Here is a 12,005-nt window from a genome sequence, read left to right on the forward strand (position 1 = left end):
CTCTCTCCTGTAAATGTGTTAAAAAAAAAAAGCATGTCAATACAGTAGTTCACTACATTAATAGTACCAAGCTAAATGTATCTACATTAGATATAGCACCAATTTAAATATATCAGTATAAAACCCCCCATACTTTTAACCAGTGTAGTTAAACTAGTAGGAAGGCTGTATTTAGATGAGCCCTAATGAAATCTTTTCTTGTCCCTGCCTCCCCAGCAAGAAGTGTATTGGATTATGGCTTGTTTAAGGTTTGTTACTAGCAAACTGTACGTTTTGGAAGTGATGTTACAGTACTGTTAAATTATGTTTGGTTTCTTAAGTTGAAACGACAATACTGAGACCTTGAGCAACTGCTGACTCAATCTTAGAGGTCTTTTTCCAAATGAAATACTTCTGTAATTGAATCTTGGATTGCCACAAGGTGGCACTGAAAGCCCATGAGCACTTCCACGTGTCCTCGAAGCCTAGAGTCGCTGCACTGTCTCTTGAGATCGTTAATCCTAATGTCACAATCTAATGATACTATGGCACAAGGGTTTAAAGTAGAGGTTAGTCCCACAAGTACTGTTTTTAGCACACAAGTAGTATTTAGATATAAAGCATGCAACCATCTGTCATGTTACCAGAAAGCAATGTCTCAAATGTCATGTCTCTTGACATCCTGGAAAAAAAAAAAAAAGACACAAGAGCTACGTGAATAATATAACTGTAACAGTCAGTCCACTACACCCTTATAGTTTTACCTTTTGTAACTTCCAGTAAAAACAGGAACTACAAAGGAAATACCACACTACAGTAACATCTGTTTAATTATCTTGGACAAAGATAATACTAAAATTTAGTCAGAACCACTGTATCTAGAACATATAGGCAATATCCTCTCTATGGACATTATTCTTAAATGTAGAGCACAAAACCATTACTTGTTTTCAGAGTCAACATTTCTTCTAGCAGGCTTAAAGGTTTTAGCATTTGTGTCTATAATTGGCTTTATTTCTAGGCATGTACAAAGCTTCCAAAGCTGGCATGAAACAGTATTAAATGAAATGCATACACTTCCAATTTCAAAACAAAAGGCAAAAACTACACAGTGCACAGTACAACTGATGTTTTATTCCTTCGTGATGGGAATATATAGAATTGAAACTGCAAGAGTCACACAAAAAAAAAACCAAAGTGCAAACCTCTCTTAAAACAGATTATGGAATGTACTGATGTTTTTGGCACAAAAAGTGGGGAACTATATACTGCAACAAGGTTTTAATTTTGATGAAATTAACACTTCTGTGTTCAGTAGTCATATTTGTGTACTGCAGAACAATACAATGTAAACCAGTGACTAACACAATTCACATGCAACTCTATAGAAGTTACATCATATGTCCAGTTAAAACTTCTCTGAAAATACATGAGGTCCAATGATACTTTGTTCACAATCACTTAACAGGTACCATTCTTTAAGTGGTCTTATCTTTTCAGTTTCCTTACTGATAAAAGCAAAATAAAAGAATCTTCAATAGTAAATTATTTTCCCCAAATGTTTCCAGGTCAATGCTGATGTTTTCTATCAAAAAATTTTGGATCTGACTTAATTCATATCACGTATAAGCAGCTGAATTAGATCAAAAGCTCATTTGCCCCCTATATTTCACCCCTAATTTGCTGCAAACAAACAGCCTTCTGTGCACTGACTTTAAAAATGGACATAGTGTTGCCTGTGAGCTCCGTATGTACCACATGGAAATCACCAAAAAATAAAATAATCAGAGCACAGCTTCATCAGTGGCATCTATTTAAAGGCAAAAAAAGAGTCTATTAGCATGAAGGAAAAAAAAGCAAAAATGGAAGAATTCAAGTTTATCTTATAAGGTACAGTATGCATTCACATTTTCATTGCAGAGAGAGACACTGTATTCACATTGTGGTGAAGAAATCTACACACCACAGCTCTCCCAGAACTCTTAGCAAAGGTAACAGACTGAAAGATCTGTAATGCACGTTGTAGCTCTTTCATGTGAACTGATTGCTTGAAGAAAAAAAAAAAACACCAACCAACAGCCTTTGATAGGTAACTCAAGCCCCACTACTGAGCTATTAACCACAAGAACTCTTCTACTGGCCTGCTACGTCGCATATCTTGACAGTTTTTATCAAGCATTTTACACAGGCAGCCAATTAGTGTGCAGTGTCTCATCTCTTTTTTGGTTTGGGATTTTACTATTTAATCAAGGGTGATGTTTTATATCAGGGATCTAAGAAATGGTCTGGTGACAAAATGTACAGGATGCCCATTAGATGCATATGTATCACAGCAGTAATGTCCTCACAACTGAATTCTTCATTTGGGCAACAGAGGAAAAAAAAAAAACCAAAAACAAACAGCAAAACCAAGAAGACTTTGGAGTAATTTTAGTTCTTAGTACCATACTGCAAATGCCACAAACTGAGGTGCTCTTAATGTTTCTGCTTTATAATGCCAGAATAAATAACACTAAAAGCAGAAGTAAGGGCCAAATCCACTAACCAGCTTAGATAAGTTTTGGCATCAGACTAAGACGTAGTTTAGAGCATCTATGTTAGTAGGCTATGATACTTACTGAAAATGACAGAGAAAGCAGGTGTGATTTAGAGCACCTACAGTCTGTGCCTGAAGTTAGATAGTTTGAAGCCTGAAATCATCACCTGAGGGAAAAAGCAGGTCGCTCAGCCACTCTATTGCTCCAAAGCCAAGGAAATCTAAATAGCAACAAGTGAGAGACTGAACTCTGTCAACACAGATGTTTCTCAGCTCAGATCCCAGCTCCCCACTCCCTCAGGAAGCCAGGGGAATTCATTGTCAGGTATTCTATTGCTTTCAGGGACACAAGATATCAATAAAGTTCACCACAATTGTTTCTCTTTTCTGGAGTAATCCTAAAGGGCAGTCACCCTTGTTACTCTGATCTATAGCTCCTGTTTACAGTCATCCTTCCAGTTCATAATAATTCCCTCAAAGTGGGCTACTCAGTTTCTCCTTCCTTCTGGCACCTACTCCAGGAGGGAGTGAATTTAGGACATGCCACCATGGGTTGGGATACCTAGAGTGAACAGCAAAGAGAGTAGCATGGAAAAAGAAAGCTCAAGCAGGAGAACTGAGATCACAGAAGGCAAAGATCACTTGGGGTTCAGAGGAGAAAGCTCTCACCATACCATAAACTAGAAATAAGCACCTGAAGAAGACAGATCAGTAAAAAGTGAGATAGTGTGGAAGGAAAAAAACTCAGCACCCCAAAAAAAGACACAACAGGAAGTTCAAGAGAGATAAATTGAACAGAAATCCTATAGCCTAACACTATCCCAGTATGGCTGGATGCTCTGGCTCCCTAGTGAGAGGAAAGAAGAGGGACTGAAAGACATGAAGGCCCAGACCCAGAAGGTGCATGGACAGGTTGGAGAGATTGTGTTTCAGTTTTCTGTGACAGCTCCTACAGCTGCGTAGGCTTTTAACAGAGTATAGCTTGCCTTTAGAAGGTCTCAGTTAAATACTGCAGGGGGAATTTTGGCACAAAAATCTGTTTAATGTCAAGTCATTTTAAAATGCAAAATGTTTTATCAGATTTTAAAAGCACTAAGGGAAGATAGAACAGACATTCCCCAGAGCAAATATTTACATCCTTAGAGCCTGACCACACCTGGGTCAGGCCTAAATGATGGTGCATAGGAATAGAGGGGACAGCAGCAACATTAGGAGAACCTTTTGGGACAGCACACAGCCATAAAAAGGGTACTTTGAGTGGCTGAAGACTTCCTTTGGGACACATTCTTTTCACATAACTGTATTTGGTCATCATTGCTCTCTCTCTCACAATACCCTGTGCTCTCACAACACAAAGCGTCAGATGTGTTCTGTAACTGCCAGGAGGTTTCCTCTTCATTAGCTACTGAGATGAAATAAGAGACATGCTGAGGAGTACCTACGGATACAAATACTTGTGTTTCTTCCCTTATGACTGCACAAAGAAGCACGCAGGTTTCCAAAGAATATCCAAGTGTGCTCCCAGTTCATATTGTTTGTTTTCCTGCAGACCACATTGCTTAGGCTGCCCCTGCTCATTTCCTACTGTACCTTAGCAACATGCCACAAGCAGTTCAGGAAAGGTGGAAGAGATGTCTAGGAAGCTGGTAACATGTTCAGGCTATTTGTCAGTCTTCAGGGAGTTCCCACTACTGCCTGTTTGGGAATTTCCCCTTCCTTAGCTTACAAATGATTTAACAAGAAGCACGTGAATACAATGGGGTATGCTTCACTTTACTGTGATGACAAAAGGTGATTCAGTGGGTAAACATGTTGTGGAATGTGCTACAAAAATTCTGTTTGTTTTAATTGAATACCACAGTAAATATTCATACAATTAGGAAAAAAAGAGTTATTGTTCCAAGGAAAACTGCCCCAAGGACAGATAATGTACAAATACCAATCTTTCAGGAAAAAATAGCTTCCTTTATTCATAAGCATAATCCATGAATAGCTGTCCTTCACCTCCTTCCATCAGCGTTTTATATTAAATTTTGTCAGTTATACAGCCTCCTAGAGAGGATAAAATAGCAAGGAGAGACTAATAAATTTTAAAAAGTAAACAAACTGATAATCAAACCCCCAAGTATTTCAGAGTACTTTTGCAGGTTTCATTTTTCCAAAAGCATCTCAGTCTTTCATTTTTGTGGTGTGGGTGCTCCCTGGGATCTGGCCTTTTTAAAAATCTCCTCTTCCATTCTCACCAAATTGAAACCATGACATTAGCAGCAAACTGGGTCTCAGATTTGCAGGACATTATCTGTTGTGGCTGCACTACTCTGTCATTCAAGTTTCCCAGGCAGACATTGCCCCTGAGCATTCCTGTCAGAGAAAGCTTTTTCAGAGAGCATCTGAAAATTATTGCAGCCACAACTCTGCCCAGAAGCAGTAATGTCATAGGGCCAAGACAGTGAGCACAGTCCATTGCCTACTGTTCCAGCTAGTGTATGGAAAGTTTCTCTACCACACAAGATACTAAGTTCATGAGCCTACTGAGCTTTCTTCAGTCACCCCTGGTATCTTGCACCACTGAAAGAGGACCAAGGAAGGCAAAAAAGATGCACAGCAAGGAAGACAGAGGAGGGGAAGAAAAGAAAGAAAAAAGAAGAGAACAGCATAAAGATAGAGGTGCTTAAAACCTTGAGAATTAGTTGATTTTCATAAAAATTCCACAGAGATATGTTAAATCACTAAAGCTAGAGGTTAGCCATTATAATTGTTTTCTGCTAGCCCACAGGACTACCATACTTCAGTTATGGGCCCCCCAACAAACCATACATCCACCTTAAATACCATCTGCAAGGACATAAAAATACACAGAGCAAAAAATTTGTAAACAAAGGTTAGTAGCACAGTGGTACAGTAGATTGTCAATAAAAACAATAGTAAGTGTGGATACAGATTCGTCTACCTTGTGTGTAACATTATTGCCAGTTACAAGGGAGGGACTCTGTAAACTCATAATTCTGAAGTTTTGTTAATAAGGACAGAGCAACAGGTGAGTGACCCATCCACTTTCTCCAGTTCTGTGTTGGCTATTGGGATCAGCATGTGGTCCTTCAGTTTTTCAAATACCTGTTTAGGAAAGAAAAAACAAAAATCATAACCCCACATGCCTGTTTTCCCTCTAGGATTTACAGAGTGAATGGACATGGGTTTATCATCAAGCTGTCACTGAACTGTCTTGTCACCTGTAATCAACGCTAATATTTGCAGTGCATGTAGCCTTTCACAGATTGCATCGGGTTGGAAGGGACCCTCAAAGGTCATCTTGTCCAACCCTCCTGCAATCAGCAGGGACACCTCCAAATAAATCAGGCTGCTCAGGGCCACATCAAATCTGATCCTGAATGTCTCCAAGGACGGAGCCTCAACCACATATCCCTAGGCAACCTGTTTCAGTATTTTAGCACTCTCGCTGTAAAGAGCTTCTTATGGCTAACCTATATCTACCCTGCTCATCCTATTGCTACAAGCTCTTCCTTGAGCACAAGCCCTATGAGGAGAGGCTGAGGGAGCTGGGACTGTTTAGCCTAGAGAAGAGGAAGCTCAGGGGAGACCTCACTGCTGTCTACAACTACCTGAAGGGAGGTTGTAGCCAGGAGGGGGTTGGTCTCTTCTCCCAGGCAACCAGCACCAGAACAAGAGGGCACAGTCTCAAGCTGCACCAGGGGAGGTTTAGGCTGGAGGTGAGGAGAAAGTTCTTCACAGAGAGAGTGGTTAGCCATTGGAATGGGCTGCTCAGGGAGGTGGTGGAGTCACCATCCCTAGAGGTGTTCAAGAGGGGATTGGACGTGGCACTTGGTGCCATGGTTTAGATAGTCATGAGGTTTAGGGTGACAGGTTGGACTCGATTTTTGAGGTCTCTTCCAACCTTCTTGATTCTATGATTCTAAATAGTCCCTCTCCTGCCCCATTCTGGCTATGGGATTTACATACAACAGTAGAATAAGGGAAACTGTTGCTATGCCCAGTTCTGGAAAAGAAGCACCAAGGGAACAAGAGACAAAGCAGTTAAATCAGTAGTGGTGATGAGCTCTGTTCTCAAGCCTCCCAACTTTTGCTACCTGATATTTCCATGACAGGAGACAACAGCCCGTTCTGGAAAGCACCCGATTACAATTTTCACCAACTTCCTGACAAGGCCAGGATACTGGGGGTCTATCTCAGGTACCCTCACAGTGCACCTCTCACCTTTGCACTCTCCGGATACTCTTCAGGAGCTCGGTGCAGCAGGACATGGCCTTTGTTGGGAATGTTTAAGTAGATGCAGTTTGCTGCAGCATCATCGGGCACTGTCAGCTTGTCGTAGCGGTGGTCGCTCATCTGTTGCATGGTCTGCCAGGAGACAAAGTGCAGCTATTTAGACCAAACACATTGGCGGCTCCAAACAAATGGGAGAAGAGAGTCTTCAAAAACTAGCTAATTGTGATTGCCAAGTCAGCCAAGGGCCATTTTGCTATGCAGCAGAAGTAAGGAGATCTCTTTTCATCTCTGCCCTTCAGGGAACAATCTACTAACCCTAACTGAAATGAGCAGTAGAGAGCTTTTATGAAGTGGTTCCTGTGAGTAGCAGGATTAAGCAGGGTGCTCAGTAAGCATTCTCCGTGAGGTCTTTTCATCAAGGAATGCTCACTGAGTAGGCAAAAACTCTGCTCAAATTGATGGAAACTGTAGGTGCTAAGCACCTTCAAAAGGAAAAAAGAGAGGCAACCATCATTCAATATTTATGAAATAAACGTGAATTAACACAAACAGGACAGGAACAGTTCCCAGCCTGGATACCAGCCCGATCTTTATTCTTTTCAAGGACCTCCTTTTCTGCTTTCCAAGCAGTCACTCTTTCACTAAGCACCTGTGCTGGGGGAGCAAGAAGGCACGTCTGCGCTAATCCTCGTTCCCAAGGGGACAACACAATAATCTCCTCAGAAAAGCAGAGCTGGTGGGTTTCAGAGGTCTGGTTTATAAATATAGGGCTTATAGACTAATTTGGATCCTGGCTGGAATTTCAGAGACAGATTTATCACACAAGAAGCCTGAGGTCTATGTTTTGGATAAGGCTCAACTCTTTAATAAAGATGGGGAAAGCCTGGAGACGAGATGCCTGACTTCCCATTGTACCATTCCAGCTTTATGGAGAATAACACAGAAGTGAACAAAGCTCAAAGCTGAAAATGCTGGTCTGACTGAAAGCCTAAGCCCATGCAAGTGTTTCAGTTTCCCTCCTAGTCTCTCTATGTTCCCATACACATTGTAATGGCAACCAAAGAAAAGCCCTTCTTTTTTTCAGCTTGAGAATACTAACATTATCTTAAAAATGAACTGGTAATCTGTTAAAAATTTCCAATTAAATTCTCTTCCTAGGAAAACCTCACGGATTTACATAATGTAGCAAAGAGCAGACTAATTTTAGGCACGCTTAAGTTTCTTGTTAAATTATTTGCAAGGCGATTCATTTGCACTACTTCTCATTCATAAAATAATGCTATATAGAACTGCAATTATAATGAGTCTACAACATATTGGGAAGCAATGAAGCAAGTGCACACTTGCACACACCCACAGAAATTCTTTTATAGGTTTGGATACATTTTTCACATTGGAGCTTGAGTCATCCACATCCCGTGGAGAACATGAAGCTCACAATGAAGAATGCATTCTTGAGGAAGTGTTATCAGATTGTAATTTCTTGTTGCTTATGAAGTTATGAGACTTGAGTTCCCAAGGTCACATCTATCTCCATAAAAGGGTAATGTGTTTTTCTAGGGAAAAGTCCTTGCACCTTTACTTCACTGGAGGAGTTTATTATTGTGCTTACCATGGTTGACTTCCCCATTTATAATTTTTTGTTATGTCAAGATGTATTTTATTATGCTTTCCTTGATGTTGCAAACATGTAGCAGCAGGTGACATTCCCACCCCATAACAAGACTTCTCCCTGGTAACCACAGCTGGCAGACTCATCCTTTTATCCGCAGCTTTTCTTCCCTACATAATTGTTTTAAATATCAGTTAAGGAAACATTAATTTCAGTGCAGATTTAATAAATGTGTCACAGTTAAGAGGAAGAGCCAGCATGTCTGGATTTTACTCAGCTCCCAAACAGTGGGCTTTCTGTACTCCTGGTTGGAAACAAAATCCTGATATTGTAGATTTTCTGTAGGAACAGCTCATTCATGAGAAACACTGTGCATCACTGTGAAACATGTCCATATGAAATTATGAATGAATTCTTAAGCAGAATAATATAGACATCTCCCATTGGATTTGCATCTGCAAAATGCTGAAAGGAGAACAGCAGCAGTGAGCAGAAATGAGCAAGTAGTAGGGTTCTAGCTGTGCCGCAGGAACCAGCTTCACAGAGCCCAGAGATGATGGCAAAGGCACATTAGGAAAGACTGCTTTCAAGATTACAAAGCACCAAAGCAGTGGCCGAATTAATTCAGAAACAAATGAGGAAAAAGCAAAAAAGAGTGGGAAAGTGAGATGAAGCAGCAGATGAGTACACAGCTGCAACAGTCGGAACAGGATCTTAGTTAGCTGGAACAACACTGCATTAAAGCTTTTATTAGTAACTGAAGGTTCAGCAATGTAAGATTCTCTTCCTTGGCTCTTAAGAAGGAAATTGTACTTGCTTTTGTTGCTGTTACAGCTATGCCTGCAAGTTGAAGTAAATGCCAAAAACCACTTGAGAGCGTACCCAAGCAGTAACACCCCAAACCTGCCCCGCAGGGAGGCTCTGGGTGCAGCAGAAATGCACCATCGTGATGCACTCAGGTTAAAGACCCGCAGGATTTCCTGTATTTCTGTTATGTAAAATTATTGAGCGAATGTGCCTGGCCAGACAGAACTCTAGAGAAGAGAAAAAGATACAAGCAAGGTCCTTTGATGGTATTTTCTGTCAGGCATATCCCAAAACACATTTGTTCGGAAATGACAAGTTTTACAAAGACTATAGCACTCACAATGCATTTGCAGAGGGCTGGCTTTTTGCCCACAAACACAACCAGCTACATTACAGGCCAGGCATTTCCCACAAGCCTAGTTTTTCTGGGAATTTTCTATAGCCTGAAGAGGGTGATTTTCATTGTGCATTCTCTCAGCCCTAAGTCATGCTTTCCTTATGCTGAAGTCATTCACATCACCTAAAGTGCCTTCTCTATAGTAGTTTGGGGGTTTTTTGTTTTGTTTTTTTTTATTATATTTTAACAGTGTGTCCTCAGACAACTGAGGTAATGGATAAGCTAAACAGCCCTAAATATGAAGCAACATTATGCATGAAGGAAAAATGTGTGTGCATTTAGAGCCTATTATCACTAACAGTTATGACCACATACACTTTTAAAACAGGCCAAGCCTAGTTACAAATTTTCCCTTTCCATGAGGAAGGCCCCAGTCGGAGCTCCTTGCTGCCATCCGGGACCTACTCACATCCAGACTGCTGCAAGACAGAGACCAAACCCATCACAGTTGCATTCACTCTATGTTCTTCTTGCTGACCAGGGCAATGAACACTGCACTTAAAGCCCGTATCGTGTTCACAGAATCACAGATTTTCGAGGCCTTATTTTTGATTAGCCTCTGCTCCACTGGCCCCCAATATTTAAGAGGAAAATGAAACTTAAGCCCAAGTCTAATGCACAGAACCCTCTACCCACAGGATCTTTCCTTCACCAGATTTCAGCTACCCCTTTCCTAACTCCTTCAAATGAGTGTTCTTAAAAGAAAACAATTCACTTAAAACTATTTAAGGTATATTTTTCCATCCCATCTCTTTTCCTTCTTTCCAAGAAGAATAAAGTTTGGTCTGTTTTACACCAATGCTTAAGTAACATTTGAGCTGGGGTACACAGCAATTGGAATATTTTAATTCAAGAGACTAGACTTGAGAAAGATTAAGCTACTAAAATATTTTTGTCCCACAGAACAACGAATGTGAATGAAAACAATAATTCAGCAGTATGCAGCTGCATAACCCCCAGGTTGTCTGAGAGTTTGGAAGGACAACATGCTTCTTTTCTACTTGGAGGAAGGATGACTTGTCTGGGAACAACATCAGGCTTACACCCTTAAGGCAAAAGACATTTAGATGGAGGACTGAGAAATATAAATCACTGCTTGATACCTGGGACATACAGACTACAAAATGTTATTTTTTTAATGCTTGCAGAACCTGGAAGAGCTTCTTTAGTGCTGCTGTACACACAATGCAGGTCTCAAGTCCCATGTGAAAGATGACAATACCTCATTTCTGAATTCTAAGACTGACTGGAAGTGGGCAAAATTTGGTGTGTGGTTCCTAGGAACCTCAACTCATCAGTGGTTATACAGTGCGATACCACCTACGGTGCTGCCCCAGGAGTCTGTTTAGTTCATTTTTGAACCTGTAACAAGGTAGTCTGAGTGCAAGGAAACTTTTTTCCTGACTTACTCCTTGCCCTTAGACCTCCCCTGGTCCTTGCACTGGAAGAGACAGCAAACAGTTGATCCTTGGTCACCTTTTTCAGTTTTCTTATTTTATAGACACCTGTGATCTCACGTTCTCTCTTTCCAGTTATATTCATAGCTTGCTTAGTTTGTCTCCCGAGGTAAACTGTTCCAGGTACCTGTCTATCCTTGCTGCATTCTTCTGAATCTTCCCAGTTTTATTCTGTCTTTCTTGGAACAAAGGGATCATGCATGTGAAGGGATGGCAATGGCCAACATGCAGATGCACCACAGCTTTACTCAGTGGCATAATGATTCTCTCCATTTGGCTTTCAGCTGAGCTGGCAATTTCAACAACCCAGGTTCTTGTTTCTGTGGTAATAACTGACAGATCATGATTTTGTATGTGATGTTCACATTGTCATTCTCTCTCCCTGCTGCACATGACTTCACATTTATCTACATTGAACTTCAATCACTGTTTCATTGCCTGTCTCTATTAAGTTCCCTCCAGCACTTCACAATTGGCACTGGAGCAAGAAAGCAGCAGCCTTAGGGTTAAGCAAAGAGCAGACTGACTTTGGTGAGCTGTGTTATAGTGTTTACACAGGTAGGCACAAGGACTCAGCCTGCCATACAAACCACACTACTCAGCCTCTAAAAGAGTTTCCTTGAAATGCACTAGTGCCAACAGTGACTATAAACAGTTGACCAAGCGGACTAGAAGAACAGAACTGGAAAAACAACAATCTAGCTTGACTGTAAAGATCTAGCAAGAGTGTCACCCCCAGAATACAGAGAGGTGGGAGAGACATTAATGAGGTAGAGTAGGAAGGGGGCAAGACAGCCTCTTTGAGCAGCATAAATTACAGTAGACTGATGTAAGGCTTACCAGGTACCAAAACATCTTCTAGAGAGAAAGGCTAGGATAACATAGACCTTACAGAAGCAAGCTGCATTTAAGATCTATTTGAAACCAGCAATGTCCCAGTTTGCCCTATTCTATATGCCAGATTTCTTAGCC

The 12,005-nt window shown here is 40.9% G+C and overlaps 1 protein-coding gene across 1 annotated transcript in view; it reads right to left on the reverse strand.

Annotated features, from left to right (window-relative positions):
- Positions 1 to 5,512: 5,512 nt before the first annotated feature.
- DDAH1 (dimethylarginine dimethylaminohydrolase 1) overlaps positions 5,513 to 12,005 on the reverse strand; it is a 51,737-nt gene continuing 45,244 nt past the window's right edge. Inside the window, exons 5-6 of the mRNA XM_054384408.1 lie at positions 6,749 to 6,892; positions 5,513 to 5,629 (exon numbers count right to left, since the gene is read on the reverse strand). Coding sequence (XP_054240383.1) covers positions 5,513 to 5,629; positions 6,749 to 6,892 — 261 coding nt within the window. The remainder of the gene's footprint in view (positions 5,630 to 6,748; positions 6,893 to 12,005) is intronic.

The sequence above is a fragment of the Indicator indicator genome, chromosome 10 (assembly GCF_027791375.1).
Source record: "Indicator indicator isolate 239-I01 chromosome 10, UM_Iind_1.1, whole genome shotgun sequence".
Classification (NCBI taxonomy): domain Eukaryota; kingdom Metazoa; phylum Chordata; class Aves; order Piciformes; family Indicatoridae; genus Indicator; species Indicator indicator.